This window comes from Budorcas taxicolor, chromosome 1, assembly GCF_023091745.1.
Source record: "Budorcas taxicolor isolate Tak-1 chromosome 1, Takin1.1, whole genome shotgun sequence".
Lineage (NCBI taxonomy): Eukaryota > Metazoa > Chordata > Mammalia > Artiodactyla > Bovidae > Budorcas > Budorcas taxicolor.
In genome coordinates, this window is record NC_068910.1 from 208516040 (window position 1) to 208541228 (window position 25189).

A 25189-nucleotide genomic window follows, 5' to 3' on the forward strand; every position below is an offset into this window, starting at 1 on the left:
GGGAGGGATTGGGGGCAGGAGGAGAAGGGCACGGCAGAGGATGAGATGGCTGGAAGCCATCACTGACTCAATGGACGTGAGTCTGAGTGAACTCTGGGAGTTGGTGACGGACAGGGAGGCCTGGCGAGCTACGATTCATGGGGTCGAAAAGAGTCGGACACAACTGAGCGACTGAACTGAACTGAACTGAACTGAATGAGTAATTTGGGCTCCAAAAATCACTGCACATAGTGACTGCAGCCATGAAATTAAAAGACACTTGCTCCTTGGAAGAAGTGTTATGACCAACCTAGACAGCATATTCAAAAGTAGAGACATTACTTTGCCGACTAAGGTCCGTCTAGTCAAGGCTATGGTTTTTCCAGTGGTCATGTATGGATGTGAGAGTTGGACTGTGAAGAAAGCTGAGCGCTGAAGAACTGATGCTTTTGAACTGTGGTGTTGGAAAAGACTCCTGAGCGTCCCTTGGACTGCAAGGAGACCCAACCAGTCCATTCTGAAGGAGGTCAGCCCTGGGATTTCTTTGGAGGGAATGATTCTGAAGCTGAAACTCCAGTACTTTGGCCACCTCATGTGAAGAGTTGACTCATTGGAGAAGACTGTGATGCTGGGAGGGTTTGGGGGCAGGAGGAGAAGGGGACGACAGACGATGAGATGGCTGGATGGCATCACTGACTCGATGGACGTGAGTCTGAGTGAACTCCGGGGGTTGGTGATGGACAGGGAGGCCTGGCGTTCCTCGATTCATGGGCTTGCAAAGAGTCGGACATGACTGAGCGAATGACCTGAACTGACCTGAATGAGTAATGATGTGGAGGTTCATTTTATATGCTTATTTGCCATCCCTGCATCTTCTTTGGTATTTCTTCAAATCTTTAGGCCCTTTTCTTTGTTAGTTTTTCTTGATGTTGGATTTTGAGTGTTCTTTATATATTTTGGATACAAGGACTTCAGTCAGATGTGTGATTTGCAAATATTTTCTCCAGGCTATGGCTTGTGTTTTCATTCTTTAAGAGTGTCTTTTGATGAACAAAACGGTTTAATACTGATAAAGTCCAGGGTATTCTTTATTTTCGTTGAGCAATTGTGCTTTGGGTATTGAATATAAGAACTCTGCCTAACCACAAGGTCACAAAGATTTTCTCTGATATTTTCCTCTGAAAATTTAAAACTTTCACATTTTATATTTAGGTCTCTGATAAACTTTGATTAAAGTTTTACATTAAGTAAAAATTGAGGTACGGATCAAGGCTTACTTTTTTGTTTTGCATAGAGACATCCATTGTTCCAAACTGCCTTTGCACTTTTATGAAAAATCAATTGATTTCATTTGTGTGGGCCTGTTTTTCTTTTCTGTATCATTCATCTGGGCCTATACCTTTGCTAGCATTGGATTGTTTTGATTATTATAGCTTTATGGTAAATACTGAAGTCAGATAGGATAAAACCTCCAACTTTCTTCCTCATTTTCAAATGCTGTGGCTCCTTGAGCTCCTTTGCCTTTCCAAATAATTTTAGGGTCAACTTATTGATACCAACAAAGAAACCCTATTTGTTATTGGAATTACTTGGAATCTATAGATCAATTTGGAGGTGATGTGCTGTGTTTAGTCACTTAGTCGTGTCCAACTCTTTGTGACCTCAAGGACTGTAGCCTGCCAGGCTCCTCTGTCATGGGGATTCTCCAGGCAAGAATCCTAGAGTGGGTTGCCAAGCCCTCCTCCAGGGGATCTTTCCAAGCCAGGGATCGAACCCATGTTTTCTGCACTGCCGCCAGATTCTCTAACATCTCAGCCACCAGGGAAGCCCAAGAGGACTGGATTGGGTAGCCTATCCCTTCTCCAGGGGATCTTCCCAACCCAGGAATCAAACCAGGGTATCCTGCATTTCAGGCAGATCCTTTACCAGCTGAACTACCAGGGAGGCCCCTGTTTGGAGCAACTGACATCATAATAATGTTTAAACATGCAGACATAGTCTAGTTCTACACTTATCTGTGTCTTCTTTTCCTTTCATCAGTGTTTTTATAGATGTCATTATGTACATATTCTGTAAAACTTATACCTGTTTTCATTTTTTATTCTAATATGCTTTTAAACAAAAACCTTAATTCAGTTTTATTGCTATTATATAGAAATATAAGTAGTCTCTAAATTCCTTGTTTATTTATTATTATTAGTGTCTTTGGTTGTGCTGGGTCTTCTTTCCTGTCTGAGGCTTTTTCGGTTGAGGTGGCTTCTCTTGTTGGGGAGTCTGGGCTCACGGTGCACAGGCTTCCGTGGTTGCAGCAGGGAGGCTCAGTAGGTGTAGCTTGCAGGTCCTAGAGTGTGTACATGCATGCACGCTCAGTTGCTAGTCGCGTCTGACTCTTTGTGACCCCCATGGACTGTGGCCCACCAGGCTGCACTGTCCATGGGATTTTCCAGGCAAGAATCCTGGAGTGAGCTGCCATTTCCTCCTCCAGGGGATTTTCCCCACCCAGGGATCGAACCTGCATCGGCTTGTCTTCTGCACTGGCAGGTGGATTCTCTAGGTGTGTGGGCCTCAGTAACGGCGGCGTGCAGGCTGCAGTTGCGGTGCACTGGCTTTCGTTGCTCTGCGGCCTGTGGAATCTTCCCCAGTCAGGGGTCGAATCCATGTCCCCTGCATTGGCAGGTGGATTCTTATCGACCTAGCTCCCAGGGAAGTCCAAGAAATAGAATGAATTTTTATTACTCCAGGCTTGCATCCTTCAACTTGCTAAACCCTCATGTTTCTACGAGTCTTTTTGTAGATTATTAAGGGTTTTCAATGTGGACAATCACACCCTCTGTGAGTAGAGATGATTTTATTTCTCCAGTATGCACCCTTGTATTTGTTATTTTGTTGCACAAGAGGTGATCTTAAGTATGATGTTGAAGGAATGCAGAGAGAAGACACCTGTGTCTGGCTCCTGGTCTTAGAGGAAAAGCATTCAGTCTCTTACAAAAATCCTCATCAAAATACAAGCAAACTGAATTCAGTAGCAAATTAAAACAATTGTACACCATAATCACTGGAGAAATGACAGTCTTTTCAACAAATGGTTCTAGCAAAATTGGATATTCACTTGCATAAGAATGAAGTTAGATCCATACCTAACATCATACACAAAATTAATGCAAAGTGGATCCTCAGTCTAAATGTAAGACCTGTAACTATAAAACTTTGAAGAAAAAATAGGACAAAACTTCAAAACCTTGAATTTGGCAGTCATTTCCTGGATATGACACCAATGACACAGTCAGCATCAGAAAATATAAAAACTGGACTTCACGAAAATTTTGAATATTTTCCATGAAAATGTAGTATCAACAGAGAACAAAGGTAACCCAAAGAAATGTGAGGAAACGTTTGAGAATCATATATCTGATAAGAGATTGATATCCAGAATGTATAGAGAACTCCCGAAACTCAAAAACAACAACTAAAAACCTAACTCAAAAATGAGCAAAGGCCACGAATAGACATTTTTCCAAAGAAGGTATACAAATGGCCCATAAGCAATGAAAATATACTCAAGACAACTAATCATTAGAGAAATGCAAATAAAAACTACAGTGAGGTACCACCTTGCACCTCTTAGTATAATGACCGTTTATTTATAAAAACACCATCCTATTGGTGAGACTGTAAAGAAACTGGAACACTTGTACACTGTTGGTGGGAACATGAACCGGTACGGCTATGTGGAAATCAGTATGATGGTTCCTCAACAAATTAAAAGTAGAATTACTGTCTGATCCAGTATTTCTACTGGGTCTATGCTGAAAAGAATTGAAAGTAGAATCTTGAAGAGATATTTGTAAAACCACATTCATAGACGCATTTTTCACAATAGCTGAAAAGAGGAAGCCATTCAGGTGTTCACTGAGGGATGAAAAGATAAGCAAGATGAGGTATACACATAGGATGGAGTATTATTCACCCTTTAACAGGAAGTAAATCTGGCACTATTATGGACGAACCATGAGGACATTACAGTAAGATAAATAAGCCAGTCACAAAGAGACACATACTTTGTGATTTCACTTACACGAAGTACTTTAGAGACAAAAAGCAGAATGATGCGTTCAGGGGCTGTGAGAAAGGAAGTATGGGGATTCTTGTTTCATGTGCATAGAGTGTGTTTTGCAAGATAAAGAGTTCCAAGTACGGATAGTGGTGATGGTTACACAAGGTTATGAATGTACTTAATACCATTGAACTGTACACTTTAAAGTGGTTAAGGTTGTCAACTTTGTGTTATGAATATTTTACCTCAATAACAAAAATAGAAAAAGGCTATCAAGGCATGAAGGCACATGAAGGAAACGTAAGTGCACATTACTAAGTGAAAGAAGCCCATCTGAAAAGTTTCCATTCCTAATGGTTCCAGGGATACGACATTCTGGAAAAGACACAACCATGGAGTCGGGAGAAAGATCAGTGGTTGCCAGGGGTTAGCAGGGAAGAAGAGATGAACAGATGGAGCACAGAGGATTTTTAGAGCAGGGAAACTATTCCGTAATGGTCCACAGGTGTTATAATCCATTTATCAAAACACATAGAACTTAGCAACAGCAAGAGTGACCTCTAATGTAGACTGTGGACTTTGGGTGATATTAACATGTCAGGGTAGGTTTATCCATTAAGACGAATGTAGCCCATTTGTAACAAATGCATCAAATCACAAGATACTGATGGTGGGGTAGGCTGTGCCTGTGTGAGGGTGGGGATATATAGGAGCTCTGTACTTCCCACTCAGTTTTGCTGTGAACCTAAAACTGCCCTAAAAATGAAGATACGTTAAGTTGATACAGGGCAATTGAGGAGATCTGCCTTTTTTTTTTTTAGTGAATTTTGGTTAATGGTGTCTTCAAGGAATGAGTCCATATCACCTTAATTGCTTATTGCCTTCCCTTTTATATCTGTGGGGTCTGTGCTAATTTCTCCTTTCCATTCCTACTATTTTCTCTCAGAGTTGAGGCAACATCCTTGGGAGGAGCCTACCCATGTCCTAAGACTTCTGAATATTTCCAACAGGCAGGTGGGGGCAGGTCCTTTTAAGGCTCTCTTTCATCTCTGCGAATCAGTTCAGCTAACTTTATGGGTTTTGCCAGGCTCAGCCTCACCTCTGTTTGCTTATCATTTCTCAGGGGACACTTAAGGGAGACCCTCCGTGGACAGGGGAGTTCCTCAGAAAAGCTCTCTTCTCTCTGGCATCCTGACCACAGACTAGCTGCCCCACACTGCCCCCAATTCCCAGACCAGCTCTTTACTGAGGGATCCATGGCACTCCACCTGGGTTTCTGGCCTGGGTCCTGGAATCATTCTCGAGGGGGTGGGCTGGGCAGCTGTGAGACCCACTCTGTTTCTTTCCCTCCCAGGTGGGCCTGTGTTGTCCTCCTCAAGTCCAGCATCTCAGCTTCTAGTGTCCTGACCTTGTTAGCTCTCTGGATCAGTCGGGTGGGAGGTCATCCAGGCCCTCTCACACCACATGGTTGGAGCAGCTCCGCCACGACCACGTTTCTGCTAAAAGTGCAGACCCACTGGCAGACCAAAAGGGGTGACCCAGCCACATGCAGGTGTGTCACACGGGATCCTTAGGCCTCCCACATGGAGCGGACTCAAGGGGCCAGTTGGTCCATATGTTTCAAGTGGGCAGGGACAGTCCAGGGAGCCTGAGAAACCCCTAGACCATGACAGGTCTGCAGGGGACCAGCCGCGGGCCAGGGCCTGAGCAGGCACTGACTTCCTGGAGAAGCAGGAGCCCCACCTTGCGACCCTGCCCAGAGGGGTCAGGCCCATGCCCTTTGGGGTCTCAGTCACTTATTGCCAGGGCTTCCCTGGTGACTCAGACGGTAAAGAACCTGCCTGCAATGTAGGAGATCCTGGTTCAACCCTGAGTCAGGAAGATTCCCTGGAGAGGGAATAGCAACCCACTCCAGTATTTTTGCCTGGAGAATTCCATGGACAGAGGAACCTCGTAGGCTACAGTCTATGGGATCTCAGAGAGTCGGACATGACTGAGTGACTCACACACTCGCTTACCGATAGAAATGCTTTCAGCTGGAGGAGACTAGTGTCAGGTCACAATTGTGTGTGTTTCCTTGCACCCCTGCACCCAGCCCACCAGGGAATCACACGAAGGGAGCAGATCAGGTGATGATGTGAGTTTATTTATCCAGGTGCCTGAGGGGGCGCTGACAGGTTGGAAGTCAAGGCCAAGTGACCCAGATAGAGGATCTGGACGGGTAGGGGGGCAGCTGACCCAGAGACAGCTGGAGACGACTCCTGGGAGGCAGAAGCCCCAGGGAGCTGTGAGGTCAGGGTTCCTGGGGCAGGAATGAGAGGTCAGTAGGTCAGGGGAGTGGAGACATCGGGGACCCTGTCCTGAGTGAGGGCAACCACCCAGCCCAGGTCAGGACAGAGGACCAAGTCACAGGTGGAACCTGAGCTCGGCTGGCTCTGGGATGACATGCCAGGTCAGCAGCAGGGCTCCGGGGCCGAGGTTGGGATGCAGCAAGCAGGGCGGGAGCATACGGGCCTGCAGAGCAGGGACACAGAGGAGGCTGGGCGGCAGCAACTGGGTTGGCAGGAGGAGTCGGGCAAACAGCAGGCGGGGCGGCACACGGGGCGGCAGAGGAGGGACACAGAGGAGGAGGGTCTGCAGCAGGACGAGGGGGCTGAGCAGGGGGAGGCCTCACAGCACACGGGCCTGCAGCAAACAGGCGTGCAGCAGACAGGCGTGCAGCAGACAGGCCTGCAGCAGACGGGCCTGCAGCAGACGGGCTCACAGCAGGCCTGCTGGCAGGGGGAGGAGGTGCAGCAGGAGGGCTGGCAGCTGGACTGCTGGCAACATGAGGAGGTTGAGCAGGGGGAGGCCTCACAGCAGACAGGCCTGCAGCAGACAGGAGTGCAGCAGACGGGCCTGCAGCAGACGGGCTCATAGCAGGCCTGCTGGCAGGGGGAGGAGGTGCAGCAGGAAGGCTGGCAGCTAGACTGCTGGCAGCACGAGGCTGGGCAGGAGCTGCTGCAGGCTGGCTGGCAGCAGAGGCTGGACTCACAGCTCACTGGGGTGCAGAGGAGGGTCAGGCGGGGGGCCAGGGTGCAGTAGCTGGGGCCACAGCATGGGGGCTCGCAGCAGCTCTCTGGACAGTCATAGCTCAGGTCGTTGGAGCAGATGGACAGGGTGGAGGATGCCATGGCGGAGGCGGTGGGGCTGGAGGAGGGTTTGAGTGTGTGTGGGTGTATGAGCTGTGTGTGTGAGGTGCTTGGGGATGTAGGGCTTTTATACCTGGCCCCTGGCCTTTGTTGTCCTCACAGAAGACTCCCAGGCCCTCTCTTCCTTGTTGGGGTTGACAGCTGGCGGCAAGAGCCCCTCATTAGTGCTGGCATAGTTTCCACAATTGTTTTCACTCATTAAACCCGAGAGTGTAAATATCCCATGTTGCAGGATGTTTTCCCATTTCTGCTTTGCTTGGCACCAGAAAAGATATAGAAAATATCTAGGTAAGATCCTGAATGAAATGAACCCTGAATATTCATTGGAAGGACTGATGCTGTAGCTGAAGCTCCAATCCTTTGGCCACCTGATTCAAAGAGCTGACTCATTAGAAAAGACCTTGGTGCTGCGCAAGATTAAAGCAGGAAGAGAAGGGGATAACAAAGGACGAGTTGGTTAGATAGCAACATTGACTCAATGGACCTGAGTTTGTGCAAGCTCTGGGAGATGGTGAAGGACAGGAAGCCTGCTGTGCTGTAATCCACGGGGTCCTGAAGAGCGGGACACGACTGAGCAACTGAACAACAGGAACAGAGCTGGGTGAGGTTTAGAGGTGATCGTGTCTCTAAATTGGTGAATTTACATGTCACAGCTCTCTCCTGTTTGAGGTACAGTACTTCAATATTATTTTGACTTTCACGCATTTTTAAACTTAGGTGTCAAGTGACATGTGCACGTCTGTAAAATGCAACTGGTCCAGGGGATGTGACCGTGGAACCAGCTGAGGGTCATGTTCAGCAGGGGCTCGTGGAAGGTCCTAGAACTCCCGCCTCAGCAGCTGCTCTGCCAGCAGGAAGCATGGCGAGAGAGACATCCAGTCCCCTGCAGCCCAGCCAGTGTGCCTGAGAGGAGCGTTAATGGAGCGTAGGCGTACGTGGATTCTGTTAGGGGATCTCTTCAGGGAGCAGTGCTCACAGGTGTCTTTGTCAGGGCCCACGTTCATTCACATTTCACCCAGACCCAACTGCTCACAGCACACCCTGTGCACCCCACACTTCTCAGCCAAGCTAACAGCCCCTAGGCCAGCTTTGCCTTCCTCAAGGGGGATGCCCTGAAAGACTCAGAGAGAGGGAGGGTCTCCTCCTGCAGAGCCCACCTGTGCGCAGTGGAGACGCGAGGACCTGAGGAAACACCCAAAAGTAAAGCTCAGGCAAGAGCTGGTTTTCCTTGTGGATTCAAGCAGATGTGGTCCCAGGGAGCCTGGAACAGAAAGTCAGCAAGGGTGGACTCTGGGGAAGACGGTGACGTCTGGGCAGCAGTCATCACGGAGGCCCTGACCATGGCTGTGGGGTCAGATGACACTGTCTGAGCACCTGTTCTAGGCCAGGTGGTGATCTGAACGCTCTACACCTGCCAAGGCACTTGATTTCACATCCACTCAGCAAGAAGGTTACGTAATTGGTGAGGAAGCCCAGGCACAGAGAAGTTAAGCAACCATGTCCAATCACACAGCCCACAGTATCAGGACTGGGACTGGAAGCCGCCATCTGTATATAGGATCGAGGCTCTTACCCAGGCCTTCCCCCAGGCCAACTTCAGTGCTACAAGCAGAAGGAAGCACATGTCCAAGGAAGTTTACCACCAGGCAGCTGTGCTGAAAATTTACAACAGAGGTGGGAAACAGCAAAATTGACACCATGGAAAATCAACCCTGTGGTTTTCAGCACAAACACTGCTGGTTCCTCCAATCCACAGAGGGAAAGTGTGCATGCTTGCCCAGGGGCTCAGTTGTGTCCAACTCTGTGACCCCATGGACTGTAGCCTGCCAGGTTCCTCTGTCCATGGGATTCTCCAGGCAAGAATACTGGAGGGAGGTGCCGCTTCTTACTCCAACAGAGTGTAGTGAAAGTTGCTCAGTCATATCTGACTTTTTGCGACCCCATAGATTATACAGTCAAGGAATTCTCTAGGCCAGAATACTGGAATGGGTAGCCTTTCCCTTCTCCAGGGGATTGTCCCAACCCCGGAATGGAACCTAGGTCTCCCACATTGCAGGCAGATTCTTCACCAGCTGAGCCACAGGGGAAGCCCAACAGAGGTAAAGCATAAATCCATCTCCAGGCTGGAAGAAACGGCCAACAGTATGGTCTGGAAATGAACTATTACCAGGTGGACCCTGGACCTCTCCCACCAAATAGGGAAAGACAGAGCTTCTAGGGGAACGCTGGGGACTAAAGCTGATTTTTCCTATTTTCAAATTATTACATGTTTCTCCTGCATTGGCAGGCCAAGTCTTTACCAGCAGTGCCACCTGGGAAGCCCGTTGTATCTTTCTCAAGTAAAGAGAACAGCAGTGTATTTTCACATAAGCAAGAGCTTGGAAAACACTCCACTCATGTTTCCCTCTTGGAGAAACATTTAAAGAAACAAGACAAATGATGGGAGTCCCCTGGAGGTCCCGTGGTTAAGGATCCACCTTCCAGTGCATGGGGTGTGGGTTCAGTGCCTGGTCAGGGAGCCAGGATCCCACACAGCCCTCAGCCAGAAAAACCGAAACACAAAAAAGAAGCAGTGTGGTAACAAATTCAATAAAGACTTCATGGAGACTTTCTAACACCATACACAAAAATAAACTCAAAATGGATCAAAGATCTAAACTTAAGGCCAGAAACTATAAAACTCCTCGAGGAGAACATAGGCAAAACACTCTCCGATATAAATCACAGCAGGATCCTCTAAGACCCACCTCCCAGAATACTGGAAATAAAAGCAAAAATAAACAAATGGGATCTAATTAAAATTAAAAGCTTCTGCACACTAAGGAAACTATAAGCAAGGTGAAAAGACATCCTTCGGAATGGGAGAAAATAATAGCAAATGAAGCAACTGACAAACAACTAATCTCAAAAATATACAAGCAACTCCTGCAGCTCAATTCCAGAAAAATAAACGACCCAATCAAAAAATAAGCCAAAGAACTAAATAGACATTTCTCCAAAGAAGACATACAGATGGCTAAAAAACACATGAAAAGATGCTCAACATCACTCATTATCAGAGAAATGCAAATCAAGACCACAATGAGGTACCACTTTACACCAGTCAGAATGGCTGCGATCCAAAAGTCTACAGCAAATAAATGCTGAAGAGGGTGTGGAGAAAAGGGAACCCTCTTACACTGTTGGTGGGAATGCAAACTAGTACAGCCACTATGGAGAAGTGTGGCGATTCCTTAAAAAACTGCAAATAGACCTGCCTTATGACCCGGCAATCCCACTGCTGGGCATACACACCGAGGAAACCAGAATTGAAAGAGACACGTGTACCCCAGTGTTCATCGGAGCACTGTTCATAATAGCCAGAACATGGCAGCAACCTAGATGCCCATCAGCAGATGAATGGATAAGAAAGCTGTGCCACCAAACACATATACACAATGGAGTATTACTCAGGCATTAAAAAGAATACATTTGAATCAGTTCTAATGAGGTGGATGCAACTGGAGCCGATTATACAGAGTGAAGTAAGCCAGAAAGAAAAACACCAATACAGTATACTAATGCATATATATGGAATTTAGAAAGATGGTAATGATAACCCTGTATGCGAGACAGCAAAAGATACACAGATGTATAGAACAGACTTTTGGACTCTGTGGGAGAGGGAGAGGGTGGGATGATTTGGGAGAATGGCATTGAAACATGTATACTATCATGTAAGAAATGAATCACCAGTCTAGGTTCGATACAGGATACAGGATGCTTGGGGCTGGTGCACTGGGATGACCCAGAGAGATGATATGGGGAGGGGTGTGGGAGGGGCGTTCAGGATTGGGAACTCATGTACACCCCTGGTGGATTCATGTCAATGTATGGCAAAACCAATACAGCATTGTAAAGTAAAAAAATAAAGAAAGAAAAATAAAAGAAAGAAAGAAAGACTTTCAAACAGGTCCAGGTTAAAAAAACCTGAAGAGCAAAAACCAGAAAGAAAGAAGACAAACGGCCAAGTGAGGAAACATACAGGAGCACATGGGGAATTGGGCAGGTGTAGGTGAGAAGGACAGGAAGAAAAGTCTAAACAGCCAGAGCGATGGGTTCTGTTGGCACACACAAAGTCTGGTCCTTCCCAGGCAGTGACCCTGGTGAGGTGCTGATACTTCATTAATATCAGATGGTTTGAAATGCTAAGCTTTTGGATTGTTGCTGATCAGTCATTAAGTTAAGTCCAATTCTTTGCAACCCTGTGGACTGCAGCACGCCAGGCTGCTCTGTCCTCCACTATCTTGAAGTAAAAAGAGTTTGCTCAAATTCATACCCACTGAGTCGATGATGCTATCTAAGCATCTCACCCTCGGCTGCTCGCTTCTCCTTTTGCCATCAGTCTTTCCCAACATTAGAGTCTTGTCTAATGAGTCAGTTCTTCACATCAGGTGGCCAAAGTATTGGCGCTTCAGCTTTAGCATCAGTCCTTCCAATGAATATTCAGGCTTGATCTCCTCGCTGTCCAAGGGATTCTCAAGAGTCTTCTCCAACACCACAGTTCAAAAGCATCAATTCTTTGGTGCTCAGCTTTCTTCACAGTCCAACTCTCACAGACACACATGACTACTGGAAGAACTACAGCTTTGACTAGACAGACCTTTGTTGGCGAAGTAATGCCTCTGCTTCTTAATATGCTGTCTAGGTCGGTCATAGCTTTTCTTTTAAAGAGCAAGCATCTTTTCATTTCATGGCTGTAGTCATGAAATCACAGCCATCTGCAGTGATGTTGGAGCCCCCCCAGAAATAAAGTCTGTCACTGTTTCCATTGTTTCCCCATCTATTTGCCATGAAATGATGGGACCAGATGCCATGATCTTAGTTTTTTGAATGTTGAGTTTCATCAGCTTTTTCACTCTCCTCTTTCACCCTCATCAAGAGGCTCTTTAGTTTCTCTTCTCTTTCTGCGATAAGGGTGGTATCATCCGCATAACTGAGCTTGTTGATATTTCTCCTAACCATCTCGATTCCAGCTTGTACTTCATCCTGCCTGGCATTTCATATGATGTACCCTGCATATAAGCTAAATAAGTAGGGTGACAATGTACAGCCTTCATACTCCTTTCCCAATTTGCAACCAGTCCACTGTTATATATCGAGTAATAATCATTGCCTCTTGACCCATATACAGGTTTCTCAGGAGACAGGTAAGGTGGTCTGGTATTCCCATCTCTTTTAACATTTTGCATATGCTAGGTTTAATAAAATGTAATTAAACAAACTCTACCTGTCTCTTTCCACTTTTAAATGTTGCTTATATAACAGTTGGGCTTCCCCTGTGGCTCAACAGTAAAGAATTCGCCTGCCAGCACGAACTGCAACAGACACAAATTTGATCCCTGGGTCAGGAAGAGCCCGTGGAGGAGGGCATAGAAAGCCACTCTTGTACTCCTGCCTGGAGAAGCTCATGGACAGAAGAGTCAGGCAGGTGACAGTCCATAAGGTCATAAAGAATCAGACACGCTTGAAGCATCTCAGCACACAAGCATGCATATTATAATAGGTACAATTACATCTGAGGCCCCCAGTCAAGGCCCTTCACACTGCCCCGCAGGTGTCTGCCTACCCAGCACTGTCCCAAAGGGCCAGCATATGTTCCTCCTCCCCGTATTTCCCCAGAGGGATAGCTGCCTTAGTAATTGAATTCCTGAGAGCACCTCCCATTTCCAAATAGCCCATCCCCCTTGGCTGTCGGTCCCTGTGATGGATAGTTTCAAGTGTCAACTGACCAGGCCATGGTGCCCAGTTGTCTGGGTAAACATGTCTGGATGTCATGACACAGTGGCTTCTTAGGTGAGATCAATAGTGAAATCAGTGGACTCTGAGTAAAACAGACTGCCCTACAAAATGCGGGTGGGCCACATCCAAGCAGCTGGAGACCTTGAGACCAGACTGAGGTCCCCAAGGAGAAAGAGATTCTACCAGCAGGCCATCTGTAGCTGCAACACCAACTCTTCCTGGAAGCTCACTCTGCAGATTTGGATCTTGCCCGCCTCCAAAGGGTGTGAGCCAGCTTCTCAACATCAATCTCTGCATATGTGCACATGCCTTATTGGTCCTTTCTCTGGAGAACCCTGACTCACACAGGCTCCCAACATCACTGCATGTGGCTCTCACCATCCAGACCTTCACACACAGAGGGAAGAACTCACACTCATGTCCAGGGCACTAGAGTCGGCTGGCACCAGCCTGTCTGAAGCTGTTTCTGGGATAAGCTTTATGTATTCAAGGCAAATGTTTACTAAACCGGGGTGGGGGGGGGGTCTCCTTTGTCCCTAGGGAACCCCCATGTTCCCAGTGTGCAAGCCCGGGGCCTGAACCTGTGCCCAATTCCCACCCCATCACTCACTTCATGCAGGGGCTACAGGTGAGCAGGATACTCTGGACTGGAGGCTGCCGTGGAACTATGGCCTCAGGACACCCTGGCAGAGAGTAGCTGGGTGCTGTTAGCCGTGCCTGGTGATGTTACTGTCCTGGATACAACTCAAGGCCAGGTTTCTAACACACCCCAGACCACTCTCCACAACAAAGGTCTTTCCCAGGGTTTGAAAAGATATGCACTCAAGGCACAAAGAGGGCATGACAATGACTTTATTTGTTAGCAGGCAGACCCCTCACCTAGGTCAGGACAAAATCCATGACCAACAAGGATGGAGAGCAGGATGCTGGCTGACACTCAGGGCCTGGAAGGAACCAGGAGCCATCCCAGGCTGCTCACAGGAAATTCTGGGGCAGAAGGAGACCCCAGACTGGGTTCAACGCTACAGAAATTTCAGGTGAAAGCCAGGGTTGGCCCTGGGAGGAGTTGGAAATGTGCCAGGTCAGCAACTGGGCTCTGGGGCCGAGGTTCGGACGCAGCAAGCAGGGCGGGAGCACGCGGGCCGGCACAGCAGGGACACGCAGGAGGCCTGGCGGCAGCAGCTGGGCTGGCAGGAGGAGGTGGACACGCAGCATGCGGGGCGGCACACAGGACGGCAGAGGAGGGACACGGAGGAGGAGGGTCTGCAACTGACCGAGGAGCAGGGGTTGGGCTGGCAGCACAAGGAGGCTGAGCAGGGGGAGGACTCACAGCAGACGGGCCTGCAGCAGAGGGGTGTGCAACAGACGGGCCTGCAGTAGATGGGCCTGCAGCAGACCGGCGTGCAGCAGACGGGCTCACAGCAGGCCTGCTGGCAGGGGTACGAGGTGCAGCAGGAGGGCTGGCAGCTAGACTGCTGGCAGCACAAGGCCGGGCAGGAGCTGCTGCAGGCTGGCTGGCAGCAGGGGCTCGATTCACAGCTCACTGGGGCGCAGAGGAGGGTCAGGCGGGGGGCTGGGGCGCAGCAGCTGGGGGCACAGCAGGGGGGCTCGCAGCAGCTCTCTGGACAGTCGTCCACCTGCCAGGAGGAGCCGGTGTAGGAGTCACAGGACCCGGGCAGGCAGACCCGGCTGCTGTAGCTCAGGTCACTGGAGCAGACAGACAGGGTGGAGGAAGCCATGGTGGAGGCGGTGGGGCTGGAGGAGGGTGAGGTGTGAGTGTGAGTGAGTGAGTGTGTGTGTGTGTGAGCGCTGCTCAGGGCTGTGGGCCTTTTATACCCCGTCCAGGTGTGTGCAGGGCCAGCTGAAGGCTCCCTGAGGCTTCCCTTTCCTTGTTGGTGTTTTGAACCCCTATTTCTTCTTGTTTATTTACACAAGAGTTTGCTGCTTGTAAAATGCATGTCCTGGTTGAGGGCTGGATCACGCCTGAGCTGTGTGAGGTTCTCTCAGCAAACACAGGATTAATCTAGGGTCCCAAAGCCCCACCGTGCGTGCCTGCCAGCTCCCCCTCCCACCTGTCTCTATCGCTCTCAGGTGAGTGGCTGTGAACCCCAGTCTCCGTGACGTGGCAACGCAGAGCTCACAGTTGGGACAGTGCTGTCCCCTGCTGTTGGACATCCCTCTCAAGCAGCAGGGCTGAACAGTGGAGAGACCAGCCCAAGGGAGAAGGGGTGAGTGAGACGAAGCAAGGCATGTCTCAAGCACAGAGCAGGAAGGAGGGAAGGTCCCTCCCCGTCAGACGGGGTCTCCAGGGTCAGAACGTGCACAACAAAGGGAGAGGCAGAGCGTTCTCTGGAGAGAAGGAAGAGAAACCTGGGCTTCAGGTCCGGACTCTGACCAAACTAGGACAAGATGAACGGGAAACGGTGCATATCTGACACACTGGTGAAATGTCTGACGCCAAATACGCGGAAACAGCCTAAAAGCTTCCAGAGAGTTTGGCATCCGACTTTCTTCGCCAGTCAACATACCTGAAGACAGTGCAACCAAATCTTGAAAGTCTGAGGAAAGTGGATTATCAGGCAGATGGAGATTAGAGCACTTCGGATAAGACAGCTATTCTGAAAAGAAGTCACTCGTACATTATGTACAAAAACCTCCTTGAGAGTACACGGTCCAGAAAAAGAGCGAGCGCAAAGGCTGGCACATATAAAAAACAAGAATAAAGAACAACAAAGTCAGCAAAAAGCAGACGGAGGGAGAGGAAGTCCAACGGCTTGGCCCTGTAGAATAAGCGCCTGCTGGCTGCCCAGCCCCTCTGGCCTTCAACCCATTCTTTGCCATGTGCAGTTCTCTGAGTTTTCAAAAACGCAGACACACCCCCACCAGACCATACAGGCCCCCACACTCCTGTCCACTGGAGTCAGCTCCTCCCTCGGCCCAAAGCCCCAGGCAGGTGCTGATTCAAGATCCCTGCAGCTGTGGCTTATCCAGAAGGTCACATACATGGAATCGTACACTGGGTGGCCTTTGGGGTCTGGCTTCTTTCGCTTGGAAAATGCAGTGGCCGTGGTGCCCTGTGCATCCGGGCTCATCCCCTTTCCTGCTGTGCGGTGTCCGGGGTGAGGGGCCTCCCCCATTTGTTCACTGCACAGCTGGGAGACACTTTCATGACTTCCTGTCTTTGGTGATTATGAACAAACCTGCTGTCTACGTTCTTTGTGTACAGGTTTCTTTGTGATCGTGTTTTCATTCCTCTAGGATAAACACCCAGGCGCGGCAGGTTTGGCTAAACACCTTGGTTTGGCTTGATAGGAACCTGCTAAGCTCTTTCCCCAAGTGGCTGTGCCATTCTGCGTTCCCACCAGCAATGCGTGAACGTTCTCGTGGCTGCATATCCTTGGCCAACAGTCGATATTGTCAGGGTTTTAATTTTGGCCATTCTAATAGGCGTGAGGGCTTCTCAGATGGCTCGGTGGTTAAGAGTCCACCTGCCAATGCAGGAGCTGTGAGTTCAATCTCCTGGGTGGGAAAATCCTCTGAAGAGGGAAATAGCAACCCATTCCAGTATTCTTCCCTGGAAATCCCATGGACAGGGGAGACTGGCAGGCTACAGTCCTTGGGGTCACAAACCGTTAAACTCAACTTAGTGACTAAACAGGGCTTCCCTCATTGCTCAGTTGGTAAAGAATCCACCTGCAATGCAGGAGATCCTGGTTCAAATTTGGGCTCCAAAATCACTGCACATAGTGACTGCAGCCATGAAATTAAAAGACACTTGCTCCTTGGAAGAAGTGTTATGACCAACCTAGACAGCATATTCAAAAGTAGAGACATTACTTTGCCGACTAAGGTCCGTCTAGTCAAGGCTATGGTTTTTCCAGTGGTCATGTATGGATGTGAGAGTTGGACTGTGAAGAAAGCTGAGCACCGAAGAACTGATGCTTTTGAACTGTGGTGTTGGAAAAGACTCCTGAGCGTCCCTTGGACTGCAAGGAGACCCAACCAGTCCATTCTGAAGGAGGTCAGCCCTGGGATTTCTTTGGAGGGAATGATTCTGAAGCTGAAACTCCAGTACTTTGGCCACCTCATGTGAAGAGTTGACTCATTGGAGAAGACTGTGATGCTGGGAGGGTTTGGGGGCAGGAGGAGAAGGGGACGACAGACGATGAGATGGCTGGATGGCATCACTGACTCGATGGACGTGAGTCTGAGTGAACTCCGGGGGTTGGTGATGGACAGGGAGGCCTGGCGTTCCTCGATTCATGGGCTTGCAAAGAGTCGGACATGACTGAGCGAATGACCTGAACTGACCTGAATGAGTAATGATGTGGAGGTTCATTTTATATGCTTATTTGCCATCCCTGCATCTTCTTTGGTATTTCTTCAAATCTTTAGGCCCTTTTCTTTGTTAGTTTTTCTTGATGTTGGATTTTGAGTGTTCTTTATATATTTTGGATACAAGGACTTCAGTCAGATGTGTGATTTGCAAATATTTTCTCCAGGCTATGGCTTGTGTTTTCATTCTTTAAGAGTGTCTTTTGATGAACAAAACGGTTTAATACTGATAAAGTCCAGGGTATTCTTTATTTTCGTTGAGCAATTGTGCTTTGGGTATTGAATATAAGAACTCTGCCTAACCACAAGGTCACAAAGATTTTCTCTGATATTTTCCTCTGAAAATTTAAAACTTTCACATTTTATATTTAGGTTTCTGATAAACTTTGATTAAAGTTTTACATTAAGTAAAAATTGAGGTACGGATCAAGGCTTACTTTTTGTTTTGCATAGAGACATCCATTGTTCCAAACTGCCTTTGCACTTTTATGAAAAATCAATTGATTTCATTTGTGTGGGCCTGTTTTTCTTTTCTGTATCATTCATCTGGGCCTATACCTTTGCTAGCACTGGATTGTTTTGATTATTATAGCTTTATGGTAAATACTGAAGTCAGATAGGATAAAACCTCCAACTTTCTTCCTCATTTTCAAATGTTGTGGCTCCTTGAGCTCCTTTGCCTTTCCAAATAATTTTAGGGTCAACTTATTGATACCAACAAAGAAACCCTATTTGTTATTGGAATTGCTTTGAATCTATAGATCAATTTGGAGGTGATGTGCTGTGTTTAGTCACTTAGTCGTGTCCAACTCTTTGTGACCCCGTGGACTGTAGCCTGCCAGGCTCCTCTGTCATGGGATTCTCCAGGCAAGAATGCTAGAGTGGGTTGCCAAGCCCTCCTCCAGGGGATCTTTCCAAGCCAGGGATCGAACCCATGTTTTCTGCATTGCAGCCAGATTCTCTAACATCTCAGCCACCAGGGAAGCCCAAGAGGACTGGAGTGGGTAGTCTATCTCTTTTCCAGGGGATCTTCCCAACCCAGGAATCAAAGCAGGGTATCCTGCATTTCAGGCAGATCCTTTACCAGCTGAACTACCAGGGAGGCCCCAGTTTGGAGCAACTGACATCATAATAATGTTTAAACATGCAGACATAGTCTAGTTCTACACTTATCTGTGTCTTCTTTTTCTTTCTTCAGTGTTTTTATAGATGTCATTATGTACATATTCTGTAAAACTTATACCTGGTTTCATTTTTTATTCTAATATGCTTTTAAACAAAAACCTTATTTCAATTTTATTGGTATTATATAGAAATATAAATAGTTTCTAAATTCCTTGTTTATTTATTATTATTATTGTCTTTGGTTGTGCTGGGTCTTCTTTCCTGTCTGAGGCTTTTTCGGTTGCAGTGGCTTCTCTTGTTGTGGAGTCTGGGCTCGCGGTGCACAGGCTTCCGTGGTTGCAGCAGGGAGGCTCAGTAGGTGTAGCTTGCAGGTCCTAGAGTGTGTACATGCATGCACGCTCAGTTGCTAGTCGCGTCTGACTCTTTGTGACCCCCATGGACTGTGGCCCAACAAGCTGCACTGTCCATGGGATTTTCCAGGCAAGAATCCTGGAGTGAGCTGCCATTTCCTCCTCCAGGGGATTTTCCCCACCCAGGGATCGAACCTGCATCGGCTTGTCTTCTGCACTGGTAGGTGGATTCTCTACGACTAAGCTGCCTGGGAGGCCCCCTAGGCGTGTGGGCCTCAGTAACGGCGGCGTGCAGGCTGCAGTTGCGGTGCACTGGCTTTTGCTGCTCTGCAGCCTGTGGAATCTTCCCCAGTCGGGGGTCGAATCCATGTCCCCTGCATCGGCAGGTGGATTCTTATCGACCTAGCTCCCAGGGAAGTCCAAGAAATAGAATGAATTTTGATTACTCCAGGCTTGCATCCTTCAACTTGCTAAACCCTCATGTATTTCTACGAGTCTTTTTGTAGATTATTAAGGGTTTCAATGTGGACAGTCACACCCTCTGTGAGTAGAGATGATTTTATTTCTTCGGTATGCACCCTTGTATTTGTTATTTTGTTGCACAAGAGGTGATCTTAAGTATGATGTTGAAGGAATGCAGAGAGAAGGCACCTATGTCTGGCTCCTGCTCTTAGAGGAAAAGCATTCAGTCTCTTACAAAAATCCTCATCAAAATACTAGCAAACTGAATTCAGCTGCAAATTAAAACAATTGTACACCATAACCAAGGCGGATGTCCAGGCAGAACACAAGGGTGAAAGAAGTGATATGAAAATCAATGAATATAACACACCACATTAATGGAATGGAGGGGAAATACATAATCATCTCAACTGATGCAGAAAAAGCACTTGACAAAATTCAACACCTTTTATGATAAAAACACTCAACAAACTGAAGGCAGAAGGAAACTGCCTCTACATAATAAAAATAAATACGCATCTGAAAGACACACAGCAAACATCACACTCAACGCTGAAAGACTGAAAGCTTTTCTTTTAAGATCAGGAGCAAGGCAGGGTTGCCCACTTTTGCCACTGCTATTCATCAGTCCGGAAGTCTAGGATAGAAGCTAGACAAAAGGAAAATAAAAGGCATTTAAGGTGAAAAAGAAAAAGTAAAATCATCTCTGTTAACAGATGTTATATATACATAATCCTCATGTACAAAATCCTAAAAATTCCATAGCTACACACAAAACCATTACAACTAATAAGTGAATTCAGCAAAACAGCAGGATACAAAGTCAATTTTTACTTGCATTTCTATACACTAATAATGAATAACCCTAAAAGGAAATTACAAAAATGATTTCATTTGGAATATCATCAAAAAAGTAAAATACTTAGGAATTAATCAAGGAAGTCAAAAACTTATCCAGTGAAAACTATGAATCATTGTTGAAAGAAATGGAAGAAGACATAAGTAAATGGAAAGACACCCCATATTTATGGATTGGAAGCTTTAATATTGTTAAGATGTCATTACTATCCAAAGCAATCTATATATTTAATACAGTTGCTATCAACATCTTGATGACTTTTCACAGAAATAAAAAAACTCATTCTAAAATTCATATGGAATCTTAAGGGACCTTGACTAACAACAACAACAAAAAATATCCTGAAAAAGAACAAAGCCCAGAGGAATCATACTTCTTGATTTCAAAGTTCAATACAAAGCGACAGTAATCAAACAGAGTGGTACTGGCACAGAGTCAGACATAGAGATCAATGGAAGAGAATACAGGATCCAAAATAGACCCTCATACATTAGGTCAAACCATTTTTGAAAAGGGCATTAAGTCCAATCACTGGAGAAATGACAGTCTTTTCAACAAATGGTTCTAGCAAAATTGGATATTCACTTGCACAAGAATGAAGTTAGATCCATACCTAACATCATGCACAAAATTAATGCAAAGTGGATCCTCAATCTAAATGTAAGACCTGTAACTATAAAACTTTGAAGAAAAAATAGGACAAAACTTCACAACCTTGAATTTGGCAGTCATTTCCTGGATATGACACCAATGACACAGTCAGCATCAGAAAATATAAAAACTGGACTTCACAAAAATTTTGAATATTTTTCATCAAAATGTAGTATCAACAGAGAACAAAGGTAACCCAAAGAAATGTGAGGAAACGTTTGAGAATCGTATATCTGATAAGAGATTGATATCCAGAATGTATAGAGAACTCCCGAAACTCAAAAACAACAACAAAAAACCTAACTCAAAAATGAGCAAAGGCCACGAATAGACATTTTTCCAAAGAAGGTATACAAATGGCCCATAAGCAATGAAAATATACTCAATGCAACTAATCATTAGAGAAATGCAAATAAAAACTACAGTGAGGTACCACCTTGCACCTCTTAGTATAATGACCGTTTATTTATAAAAACACCATAATATTGGTGAGACTGTGAAGAAACTGGAACACTTGTACACTGTTGGTGGGAACATGAACCGGTACAGCTATGTGGAAATCAGTATGATGGTTCCTCAATAAATTAAAAGTAGAATTACGGTCTGATCCAGTATTTCTACTGGGTCTATGCTGAAAAGAATTGAAAGTACAATCTTGAAGAGATATTTGTAAAACCACATTCATAGACGCATTTTTCACAATAGCTGAAAAGTGGAAGCCATTCAGGTGTTCACTGAGGAATGAATGGATAAGCAAGATGTGGTATACACATAGGATGGAATATCATTCACCCTTTAACAGGAAGTAAATCTGGCACTATTATGGATGAACCATGAGGACATTACGGTAAGATAAATAAGCCAGTCACAAAGAGACACATATTTTGTGATTTCACTTACACGAAGTACTTTAGAGACAAAAAGTAGAATGATGTTTTCAGGGGCTGTGAGAAAGGAAGTATGGGGATTCTTGTTTCATGTGCATAGAGTGTGTTTTGCAAGATAAAGAGTTCCAAGTACGGATAGTGGTGATGGTTACACAAGGTTATGAATGTACTTAATACCATTGAACTGTACACTTTAAAGTGGTTAAGGTTGTCAACTTTGTGTTATGAATATTTTACCTCAATAACAAAAATAGAAAAAGGCTATCAAGGCATGAAGGCACATGAAGGAAATGTAAGTGCACATTACTAAGTGAAAGAAGCCCATCTGAAAAGTTTCCACTCCTGATGGTTCCAGGCATACGACATTCTGGAAAAGACACAACCATGGAGTCGGGAGAAAGATCAGTGGTTGCCAGGGGTTAGCAGGGAAGAAGAGATGAACAGATGGAGCACAGAGGATTTTTAGAGCAGGGAAACTATTCCGTAATGGTCCACAGGTGTTATAATCCATTTATCAAAACACATAGAACTTAGCAACAGCAAGAGTGACCTCTAATGTAGACTATGGACTTTGGGTGATATTAACATGTCAGTGGAGGTTTATCCATTATGACAAATGTAGCCCATTTGCAACAAATGCATCAAATCACAAGATACTGATGGTGGGGTAGGCTGTGCCTGTGTGAGGGTGGGGATATATAGGAGCTCTGTACTTCCCACTCAGTTTTGCTGTGAACCTAAAACTGCCCTAAAAATGAAGATATGTTAAGTTGATACAGGGCAATTGAGGAGATCTGCCTTTTTTTTTTTAGTGAATTTTGGTTATTGGTGTCTTCAAGGAATGAGTCCATATCACCTTAATTGCTTATTGCCTTCCCTTTTATATCTGTGGGGTCTGTGCTAATTTCTCCTCTTAAATTCCTACTATTTTCTCTCAGAGTTGAGGCAACATCCTTGGGAGGAGCCTACCCATGTCCTAAGACTTCTGAATATTTCCAACAGGCAGGTGGGGGCAGGTCCTTTTAAGGCTCTCTTTCATCTCTGCAAATCAGTCCAGCTAACTTTATGGGTTTTGCCAGGCTCAGCCTCACACCTGTTTGCTTATCATTTCTCAGGGGACACTTAAGGGGGACTCTCCATGGACAGGGGAGTTCCTCAGAAAAGCTCTCTTCTCTCTGGCATCCTGACCCCAGACTAGCTGCCCCACACTGCCCCCAATTCCCAGACCAGCTCTAATACTGAGGGATCCATGGCACTCCACCTGGGTTTCTGGCCTGGGTCCTGGAATCATTCTCGAGGGGGTGGGCTGGGCAGCTGTGAGACCCACTCTGTTTCTTTCCCTCCCAGGTGGGCCTGTGTTGTCCTCCTCAAGTCCAGCATCTCAACTTCTAGTGTCCTGACCTTGTTAGCTCTCTGGATCAGTCGGGTGGGAGGTCATCCAGGCCCTCTCACACCACACGGTTGGAGCAGCCCCACCACTACCACATTTCTGCTAAAAGTGCAGACCCACTGGCAGACCAAAAGGGGTGACCCAGCCACATGCAGGTGTGTCACACGGGGTCCCTAGGCCTCTCACATGGAGCGGACTCAAGGGGCCAGTTGGTCCATATGTTTCAAGTGGGCAGGGACAGTCCAGGGAGCCTGAGAAACCCCTAGACCATGACAGGTCTGCAGGGGACCAGCCGCGGGCCAGGGCCTGAGCAGGCACTGACTTCCTGGAGAAGCAGGAGCCCCACCTGGTGACCCTGCCCAGAGGGGTCAGGCCAATGCCTTTTGGGGTTTCAGTCACTTATTGCCAGGGCTTCCCTGGTGACTCAGATGGTAAAGAACCTGCCTGCATGTAGGAGATCCCGGTTTAAACCCTGAGTCAGGAAGATTCCCTGGAGAGGGAATAGCAACCCACTCCAGTATTCTTGCCTGGAGAATTCCATGGACAGAGGAACCTCGTAGGCTACAGTCTATGGGGTCTCAGAGAGTCAGACATGACTGAGTGACTCACACACTCGCTTACCGATAGAAATGCTTTCGGCTGGAGGAGACTAGTTCAGGTCACAATTGTGTGTTTCCTTGCACCCCTGCACCCAGCCCACCAGGGAATCACATGAAGGGAGCAGATCAGGTGATGATGTGAATTTATTTATCCAGGTGCCTGAGGGGGCGCTGACTGGTTGGAAGTCGAGGCCAAGTGACCCAGATAGAGGATCTGGACGGGTAGGGGGGCAGCTGACCCAGAGACAGCTGGAGACGACTCCTGGGAGTCAGAAGCCCCAGGGAGCCATGGGGTCGGGGTTCCTGGGGCAAGAGTGAGAGGTCAGTGGTCAGGGCAGTGGAGACATCGGGGACCCTGTCCTGTGTGAGGGCAACCACTCAGCGCAGGTCAGGACAGAGGACCAAGTCACAGGTGGAACCTGAGCTTGGCTGGCTCTGGGGTGACATGCCAGGTCAGCAGCAGGGCTCCGGGGCCGAGGTTGGGATGCAGCAAGCAGGGCGGGAGCATACGGGCCTGCAGAGCAGGGACACAGAGGAGGCTGGGCGGCAGCAACTGGGCTGGCAGGAGGAGTTGGGCACGCAGCCGGTGGGGCGGCACACAGGGCAGCAGAGGAGGGACACGGAGGAGGAGGGTCTGCAGCAGGACAAGGGGGCTGAGCAGGGGGAGGCCTCACAGCACACAGGCCTGCAGCAAACAGGCGTGCAGCAGACAGGCCTGCAGCAGACAGGCCTGCAGCAGACGGGCCTGCAGCAGACGGGCTCACAGCAGGCCTGCTGGCAGGGGGAGGAGGTGCAGCAGGAGGCCTGGCAGCTGGACTGCTGGCAACATGAGGAGGTTGAGCAGGGGGAGGCCTCAGAGCACACGGGCCTGCTGCAAACAGCTGTGCAGCAGACAGGCCTGCAGCAGACGGGCCTGCAGCAGACGGGCTCACAGCAGGCCTGCTGGCAGGGGTAGGAGGTGCAGCAGGAAGGCTGGCAGCTAGACTGCTGGCAGCACAAGGCTGGGCAGGAGCTGCTGCAGGCTGCCTGGCAGCAGTGCCGGGACTCACAGCTCACTGGGGTGCAGAGGAGGGTCAGGCGGGGGGCCAGGGTGCAGCAGCTGGGGGCACAGCAGGGGGGCTCGCAGCAGCTCTCTGGACAGTCATAGCTCAGGTCGTTGGAGCAGATGGACAGGGTGGAGGCTGCCATGGTGGAGGCGGTGGGGCTGGAGGAGGGTTTGAGTGTGTGTGGGTATATGAGCTGTGTGTGTGAGGTGCTTGGGGATGTAGGGCTTTTATACCTGGCCCCTGGCTTGTGTTGTCCCCAAAGGAGACTCTCAGGCCATCCCTTCCTTGATGGGGTTGACAGCTGGCGGCAAGAGCCCCTCATTACTCCTGGCATAGTTTCCACAATTGTTTTCACTCATTAAACCTGTGAGCGTAAATATCCCATGTTGCAGGATGGTTTCCCATTTCTGCTTTGCTTGGCTCCAGAAAAGATATAGAAAATATCTAGGTAAGATCCTAAATGAAATGAACCCTGAATAT

General features: G+C 47.6%; 4 protein-coding genes across 4 annotated transcripts in view; all 4 read right to left on the reverse strand.

Moving 5' to 3' along the window:
* The window catches only part of TSPEAR (thrombospondin type laminin G domain and EAR repeats), a 108940-nt gene that overhangs the window by 55009 nt on the left and 28742 nt on the right, over positions 1-25189 (reverse strand). The window lies entirely within an intron of this gene.
* LOC128069703 (keratin-associated protein 10-8-like) lies at positions 6487-7206 on the reverse strand. The gene is made up of 2 exons (XM_052662853.1): positions 6902-7206; positions 6487-6763 (listed from the first exon to the last, which is right to left on the reverse strand). The coding sequence occupies exons 1-2, from the start codon at positions 7204-7206 to the stop codon at positions 6487-6489; spliced, it is 582 nt and encodes a 193-aa protein (XP_052518813.1).
* LOC128069860 (keratin-associated protein 10-3-like) lies at positions 14088-14744 on the reverse strand. Its single transcript, XM_052663093.1, has 2 exons — positions 14691-14744; positions 14088-14642 (listed from the first exon to the last, which is right to left on the reverse strand). Exons 1-2 carry the CDS (start codon positions 14742-14744, stop codon positions 14088-14090), a joined length of 609 nt encoding a protein of 202 aa, XP_052519053.1.
* On the reverse strand, positions 24117-24851 carry LOC128069493 (keratin-associated protein 10-8-like). Its single transcript, XM_052662689.1, has 2 exons — positions 24562-24851; positions 24117-24408 (listed from the first exon to the last, which is right to left on the reverse strand). Exons 1-2 carry the CDS (start codon positions 24849-24851, stop codon positions 24117-24119), a joined length of 582 nt encoding a protein of 193 aa, XP_052518649.1.

Excerpts from the sequence above, each read along its gene's own strand:
- LOC128069703 (XM_052662853.1), bottom strand. The coding sequence starts at position 7,206 with ATGGCATCCTCCACCCTGTCCATCTGCTCCAACGACCTGAGCTATGAC. Across the intron at positions 6,764-6,901 it reads TGCACTCCTGTCTGCTGCAG|GCCTGTCTGCTGCACGCCTG; the intron begins GCCTGTCTGCTG and ends CGTCTGCTGCAG.
- LOC128069860 (XM_052663093.1), bottom strand. The coding sequence starts at position 14,744 with ATGGCTTCCTCCACCCTGTCTGTCTGCTCCAGTGACCTGAGCTACAGC. Across the intron at positions 14,643-14,690 it reads ACCTGAGCTACAGCAGCCGG|GTGGACGACTGTCCAGAGAG; the intron begins GTCTGCCTGCCC and ends TCCTCCTGGCAG.
- LOC128069493 (XM_052662689.1), bottom strand. The coding sequence starts at position 24,851 with ATGGCAGCCTCCACCCTGTCCATCTGCTCCAACGACCTGAGCTATGAC. Across the intron at positions 24,409-24,561 it reads TGCAGGCCCGTCTGCTGCAG|GCCCGTCTGCTGCAGGCCTG; the intron begins GCCTGTCTGCTG and ends CGTCTGCTGCAG.